This window comes from Mytilus trossulus, chromosome 5, assembly GCF_036588685.1.
Source record: "Mytilus trossulus isolate FHL-02 chromosome 5, PNRI_Mtr1.1.1.hap1, whole genome shotgun sequence".
NCBI lineage: Eukaryota > Metazoa > Mollusca > Bivalvia > Mytilida > Mytilidae > Mytilus > Mytilus trossulus.
Window position 1 is genome coordinate 5465904 of NC_086377.1, and position 8344 is coordinate 5474247.

At 31.9% G+C, this 8344-nt stretch overlaps 1 protein-coding gene across 1 annotated transcript; it reads left to right on the top strand.

Annotated features, from left to right (window-relative positions):
• The first annotated feature begins 4912 nt into the window (after nt 1–4912).
• LOC134719334 (uncharacterized) lies at nt 4913–7483 on the top strand. The gene is made up of 2 exons (XM_063582344.1): nt 4913–4938; nt 6964–7483. The coding sequence occupies exons 1-2, from the start codon at nt 4913–4915 to the stop codon at nt 7481–7483; spliced, it is 546 nt and encodes a 181-aa protein (XP_063438414.1).
• The last annotated feature ends 861 nt before the right edge of the window (nt 7484–8344 follow it).

Genomic DNA, 8344 nt, shown 5'->3' on the forward strand with positions numbered 1-8344 from the left:
GACTTTAAAAAAATGCATATGCGTGAAATGATGTGTGTTGTAGGGCAGGTTCTCATGAGATCCTATCAAAATTTTGATTAGTTTCATGTTAATAAACTTGAGTTGTAATTTGATAGTGTTTTTGTATTTTGGTGGCTTTTGTTTGCTTTTGTTTCTTTGTTTTGTTTTTGTTTTTGTTGCTGTATTTTGTTTGTTTGTGTTGTGTTGCTTTGTTTTATTTTTGTTTCTTAAATTTGACTGTTCTTCTTCGTTTTTGTTTTTGTTGCTTTGTTTCGTTTGGTTGCTTTATTTTGTTTGTGTTACTTTGTTTTGCTTAGTTTTGCTATGTTTTGCTTTTATTGCTGTGACGATGTAGGAGTTAACCACTATAAACAAAATTGATGGCAAATCAAACTATTCTCCACAAGAATCCAAATGACAGAAATATTTAACAACTATAGGTCACCGTACGGGCTTCAACAGTGAGCAAAGCTTTTACCGCATAGTCAGCTTTATACAAGTCCCCCAATAAAACAAATGTAAAACAATTCAAAAGAGAAAACGAACTACATAATATAGTATGTTTTTTAATATCCTTTTGGTTTCCTAACTAACATGTATGTAGACGAGTTTAACCAATCTTAACTTGTCATAAATGTAACCAAACATGTACACATGAAAGAAACAAACACCTCGACTAAAGACTGTTTGGCTCGTTGAAATTTTATCAAATTTTAAAAATGAATCAACTGTTACCGTGTGAAAATAATATTAACATTTCAAAGAATGTGAGCTACACACTTTATCGGAAAAGTGTCATTCAATACATAGCATTTGAAAAACAGTAATTTTATTATTGAAAAACTTTATATTTTTATTAATAACAAAAGGTAATTAAAACGGTCGACATATTTTATAGTTATCTCCCTGTAGCATTATGCACAACCGTAATGATATACGTGTGTGCAAACCAGGATTTAATTTGACTTTTGACCAGCAGAAAAAATGCAAGTCATACATCATAATTTTTTAATAATTAACTTACTTTAGTATAACTTTGAAGGTATATTTATAGATTCCGTCCTATTACTTTAACACATTCAACCAAGGAAAATGCAATCCATCTTCTCATGGACATATTGGTTTAATTGCACTTATGCGGTTACGATTTAAAATAGAATAGTGATCGGTCAGTCATATATTTAGTTTCTGAAGTTTGTAATATATCTGTTCTCTTGAATATATAAACTAGAATAAAACAATTGTATGGTGCTGAAATATAGTTTTTTTTTTTAATTTAATTTCTATATCGCAATAGTATATATTTGGTCCTGAATAAAAAAAGTATGTATTGTTTACAAACTCAGGATTAATTCGTTACACAGTGTCCAATTGTCCTAATACGAGAATTTATCGGGTCAATAACATTCATATTGGGTGAGGCGAAGCCGAACCCGATATGAATTTTATTGACTCGATAACATCCCTTAAAGGACAATATAAACTGTGTAACGAATTTATCCTGATTTTGTTATTTTACCTATCATTGTAATCAAATTCCATTATAGGACAATATCACCAAATATATTTAGATATTTAATCTGAAACTGTGAAAGTTTTGAAATATAAGAATTATAAAGCAACTCATTTTTTCAAATTCTTTCATCAGGATATTGGTACAAAGGAGATAATTCCAATTGAAGTAATAAATAAGGGAGAAAACTCTCATTGAAGTTATAAAAATTGTACTTAAATTTATTAGGACAATATCAACCTATCAAATTGCGAGAAATTACTCTATATCGGGATAATACTACTTATCATCATTGTTCTCCAATTGAAACAGGAAACAAAATTATGCACGTATTTTCTTAACTGAACAGCATTGTTTTTCAAAACCTGCATGATACCACGAAGGATGCATATAGGATTTTCATACTCAAGTCGAACTTAAACCAACAGATCACGGACGACAAACAATTCGAAAAAATTATTATAAGATGAACAACATATATACAAAATACAAAACAATAAGTAACCAGGAAATGACCCCCATATGTGATATCAGATAATAATGTTATAAGATAAAAAATCATATATACAAAATACAAAACAATAAGTAAACAGGAAATGACCTCCATATGTGATATCAAATGCTAATATCAGAATAACAGTAGCTGGTTATCAAGGTACAAGGATAATAATCTTATACGCCATATGCGCGTTTCTTCTACATAAGACTCATTAAGTCAAAAATTAAAAAGTCAAACAATAAAAAAGTTGAAGAGTATTAAGGACCGAAAATTTCAAAAAGCCGTGTCAAATACGGATCAGGTAATCAGCTCATGGGATAAGAAAATCCTTAAGTTTTTCCAAATAATCAAGGTTTTGTTAATTGGATTTTTTTTTAAAAGATAACCATATAATTGGTATTTGTTTCAACACCAAAGTGCTGACTACGGGGCTGGTGATACTGCACGTGTAAACATAAAATGTTATAACGGATAAGTAATCGAGAGCAAACGACAAAAACATTCGTATATTATTTTCTAACCATTACAATTGATTAAGTGAGAAACGAAAACAAAAGACCGTGTTTTAAGCTAAATAAAGGCAACTGTAGTATACCGCTGTTCAAAACTCATAAATCCTTGGACAAAAAACAAAATCGGGATAACAAACAAAAACTGAGGGAAACGCATTAAATATAAGAGGAGAACAACGACACAACACCGAAACGCAACACACACAGGAACGGACCAAGCATCAGACAAAATCCCACGAGAATAACAAATTTAACATCTTAACCAAATACATGAATTTGGGATAAATAAGTGCCGTGCCAAGTCTTATCTTAATATTTCAAAAATAAAAGAAAATAAACGACACAACAATAAAATGCAACACACACAGAAACGAACAATACTATAACAATGGCCATCTTCTTGACTTGGTACAGGACATTTTTAAGGGAAATAAAAATGGTGGGTTGAACCTGGTTTTGTGGCATGCCAAACCTCGCACTTTAATGGCAAAGTTAAATATAACATTGAAATGACAACATAATATTACAGGACTACAATAAAAATAAATAGGAGAACATATTAGACAAAGAAACACATGATTAATAGATAACAAAAAAGAATCAGGTTTAAAATTCAAAACGTCAAAAACGCGCCTCGTCAACACAAGACTCACCAGTGACGCCCAGATAAAAAGATCGAAAGTGAAAAAAGTACAAAGTTGTACAGCACTGAAGATCAAAAGTTGAAAAAGGTTGTGCCAAATACGGCCTAGTTTTTATGCTTGGGACAAGAACATTCTTATTATTTAGAAAAATTAATGCTATTGTAAACAGTAAATTTTATCAAATGAATATGAAAGAGATTATACATAATGAAACTGAAGTATTAACTAATTACTGAAAACTAAACCCGAATACATATTGCTAAGACCAACACAGAAAAGACATATCCAACTCAGTTCAGGCCTAAACGCAGTAAATCATAAATTTTAAAATGACGTCACATACGATGGCGAAAAGTCATTTGTGATTAGGTTTTTATGTAGTTATAGCTTAATGCTTGAAAGAAATTCTAGATTTCGTTACCTGAAAAGTTATGAAAAATGTTAAAACATCAAATATATTGCATCTCATTTGGGTAACACGATTGATTGAATTTTAATACCGTTATTAATCGAATATAACATTTATAATGACCGAATAACACTTGCAATTTAACATAAGAACAAATCGGTGACTTTAAAAACATTGATTTACGACGGTTATCAAATAATATAATATTATAAATGTATGTTTGTATATTAAAAATTATAAACAGTAAGCTGGTTAGTTCATAAAGATCATCATAAATATAGTGTGTAAATCCAACATGGCAGCCATTGTGTTTCCATTAGTCACCGTTATTTGATGTACACCCCTTATTTATAATGACGTATATGAACATAACTGCTTTCTACATACCATTTTTAAGTTATACTGATAATATATATTATAGCATAATCAATGTTTAAAAGTCATTATTATGTGTGTGCTAATATTACAATTAAAAGAGTTATTCGGTCATTGGAGGCACCGCCGCCATTGACAGTAATATCGCATCTAAACCACTCAACAAGCCCCTTTAAATGATGTAGCAGCAAATGTAACATCAAAAACACATTGTTTTATTTAAGGGTTTTGTATCATGCTATCAATAAATATATGCCAGGAAAATAGCCCCTGTATCATGCCTACTACTGGTTTTATAACAAACGTGTTGATTTCCAATGTAAAGACGCTAAAAATTAATCCGTATCAAAACCAAAATATGCCACTTTTAATAACCTTATCACTGTTTCGTAACTGTATCCTTTCTTCAAAATACTAGATCTGTTTGGTTAGCTTTTGAGGCAAATATATAAGTTTTGAGCATATGCTAGTTGTTGCCTTTAGGTAAAAGTTATGTTAAGTAATATGGATTATTATATATTGTAATATTGCTAGTTATATCTTAACAGTGTTTATTTCTTCTTATTCCCGTATTTGCATAAATAAAATATTTTTTTTCGTTGAGTTGTCAGTAACTTCCGGTCCTAACGTTTGTCCATTATTTTACTATATTTCAGATAATGGTTGAAAAGTCGAATAAAAACAAAAATAGTTAAACCACGCTTTACCTGTCAACCAAAATTACGACAACTGTACATTTGAAAATAAACTTTCGCTCTGTTAAATGATCAATAACTGTAACACGTATAATATTTTTTTAACTACATTCACACCATACATCAATTGTAAATATTATTCACTTTTCAAGTATGTCTGTATACTAAGTCCTTTAACTTAAACACATTTAGCCATGTTTAACCAACATATCTTTACAAGGACACATCCTTTAGGTGTTATAAGACAGGCTCGTATGATATCATTATGGGTCAAATTATATGTGTTGTAGGGTAGGCTCGTATGAGCTAGATCATTATGAGTTAAATAATATGTGTTGTAGAGTGGGCTCGTACGAGATCATTTCAACATTTTGGTTAGTTTTATGTAAATAAAATTTTAACATTTCAAGTTGTGAATTGATAGTGTTGTTTGTTTTGCTTGGTTGATTCGACGTTTCAGGAGTTAACCACTATAAACAAAAATGTGATATGATTGCACATGAAAAAACTCTCCACAATGACAGAAAACATTTTTCAAGTATAGATTACCGAACAGCCTTCAACAGTGAACAAAGCCCTCTTCGCGGATACTTTATTTCGCGTTTTACCTTTTCTAATCCACTTTGCAGCAATTTAATTTAGCGATTTTTTAATTTACCGACTGCAGTTTAATACTGAAAGATCCAAGCCTTACATATTCGCGACAATTTATATTCGCGTTATTTTTCTACTTGCGAAAGTCGCGAAAATAAATCGCTCGAGAAAATAAGTTGGTTTACAGTATATCAACTATGTACAAGACCCCGAAAAGGCAAATGTAAAACAATTCAAACGAGAAAACTATCGACCTAATTTGTGCAGTAGGTTTGTGAACACCATTTGGTTTCCTAACTCGCATATAAAGACGAGTTTAACCGATCTGAACATGTCATAAATATAACCAAAAAATGTACCTATAAAAGAAACACCCTGACTAAAATATATTTGGCTCGTTTAAATTTTATCAAATTTTAAAAATTAATCAACTTTTACTGTCATAAAATAATATCAAAATTTCAAAGAACGTGAACTACACATTAACACGGAAAAGTGTCATTGGATACATAGCATTTTTGAAATACAATAATTTTATGATTGTAAACCTTTATATTTTCATTAATAACAAAAGGTAATTAAAAGGGTCGGCATATTTTATAGTTATCTCCCTGTAGTGTCATGCACAACCGTAATGATATACTTTTCTGCACACCTTGATTGTATTTGACTTTTGACCAGTAGAAACAATACAAGTCATACGTCATATTTTTTTTAATATTAACTTACTTTAGTATATCTTTGAAGGGATATTGATAGATTATGTCCTAATACTTTAACACTGGTTTAATTGCTCTTTTGCGGTTACGATGTAAAATAGAATAGTGATCGGTCAGGCATATATTTAGTTTCTGAAGTATGTCATGTATCTGTTTCCTTAAGAAAGTCTGCTTGTCATGTTTCGGAATTTATGTCAAATTTTCGGAATCATCTGGTTTTATCCATTTCAATACTAAAAAAAAATTCTTATGAGCCCACATTTTTCTTTTTATAAATCTTATACTTGTATAATTATAAGTCATTTGTAAAAATCTTACACCATTTTATTTATTTATTAATAGTATTTGAGAACTTTAACTGGTCAATGATAAAGCTAAAAAAAGTTTAGAGAGAACATGTTTCCGCTAAAATTCCAAAGGCTAATATCTCAAAAACAAGCACATTTACCACAATATTTTTTTTTTGGCTTTTTGGATTCCTCAGTTTATTCCATATTATAACATACTTGTTTTATGAACAGTTATTTATTTTGAAACTGAGCAGCGAACATCCTTGAATGTATAAACTAGAATTAAATGAAGTGTATGGTATTAAAATATAGCATTTTTTTTAATTCAATTTCTATAAATCAATCGTATATAATTGGTGCTGAATATGAACAATATGTATTGTTTACTATCCTACTTCTTATCATCATTGTTCCCCAATTGAAACAGGAAACAAACATGTTAAATTATTGTTGAGATCGGTCTGTTGGCAATACACTAATTAACTTTGAAATGTTATCATATTGGATTGTACATTTTTTATTACAGCGGGGGAATTCTGGTGTACATGTCGTCCATGAAAATGTCTAAAGGGCGAATCTGTTCTCAGCAAAGAATGCAGACTAGGACCATTGATTCCATGGAAGTCAGATTCATGCTGCAAGTGGCTTCCATGTGCAGTTATTAGCGGTAGGATCAAATGGAAATAATGGTGGTGGGGATGGAAATGGCGGAGGAAATGGAAATGGCGGTGGAAATGGAAATGGCGGAGGAATGAAAGTGGCGGTGAAAATGGAAATGGTGGCGGGTATGGTTATGAAGCATCAACAGTAGGATATGGAGGTGCTGGTGGAAATAATGTTGGTGGAGCTGGACATGCAGGTGAAAAAGGAAATGGAAATGGCGGTGGAAATGGAAATGGTGGCGGATATGGGTATGATGCATTAAAAGTAGGATATGGCAGTGTAGGTGGAAATAATGGTGGAGTAGGAAATGACGATGGAAATGGCGGTGGAAATTGGAATGGTGGCGGAAATCGAAATGATGGCGGATATGGTTATGGAGCATCAAAAGTAGGATATGGTGGTGCTGGTAGAAATTATGATGGTGGAGCTGGACATGGAGGTGAAAATGGAAATGGAAATGATGGTGGACATGGAAATAGAAATGGCGGTGGAAATGGAAATGGTGATGGATATGATTATGGAGCATCAAAAATAGGATATGGCGCTGCAGGTGGAAATAATGGTGGATGAGAAGGCAATGGCGATGGAAATGGAAATGTCGATGTGAATAAAAAAAAAAGGGGGCGGATATGGTTATGGAGGATCAAAAGAAGGATATGGTGGTGCAGGTGGACATAATGGTTGAGTAGCTGGAAATGGCGGTGGAAATGGAAATGGCGGTGAAAATGGAAATGGCGGTGGAAATTGAAATGGAGGTGGAAATGGAAATGGAGGCGGATTTGGTTATTGGGGATTAAAAGTAGGATATGCTGCCAGAAAAGGAAGCAAGTATTGATTTGTAGGGAAAAGTGATTCATACTAAAAGTATGTTTCAAATGATAGTTCTAATTTCAATTAGAAAATGACGATTTGCTGATGGTCAAACTGTAATAAAGATATATTCACTCATTATTTTCTTAATGTGTTTGTGTACTAATCTAGCCATGAGATTTGAGTTATCACTAAGTATTGGCCATTATTTGAAAAGAATGTATGAATACGTTACTATTTTCCTACTAATGTATAAATATCGGTCCTTACGAATTTAACTTTTACTGTTCGGCTGAGACAAAAATCGACTCATCAATCCCGTCATTGTGTTAAAGTGCTATGATGAATTTGTTTAGTCTTGTCGTCCATTGTTAGCTCCCCGGCTCACATGGCGTCAGTCGTCCGTCGTTGTCTGTTTTATTTGTACAAAATCTTCTTCTCTGAAACAATTTGGCTAGATTTAACTAAACTTGTAAAAAATCAATATTTGGGTAAGAAGTTTAGAAAATGTATCCGACGACACAGTCCGCCACTTAGCATGGCCACCATGGCTAACATATGCATAGGTTAAACATGCAGTTTTTCACTTATAACTGTGAAACATGAAATCACAAAAAAATA

Bases quoted from the DNA above. Each gene is read 5' to 3' on its own strand.
- LOC134719334 (XM_063582344.1), top strand. From the start codon at position 4,913: ATGGGTCAAATTATATGTGTTGTAGG. The intron at 4,939-6,963 runs GTAGGCTCGTAT...GAAATGGCGGAG, and splicing joins CAAATTATATGTGTTGTAGG to GAAATGGAAATGGCGGTGGA.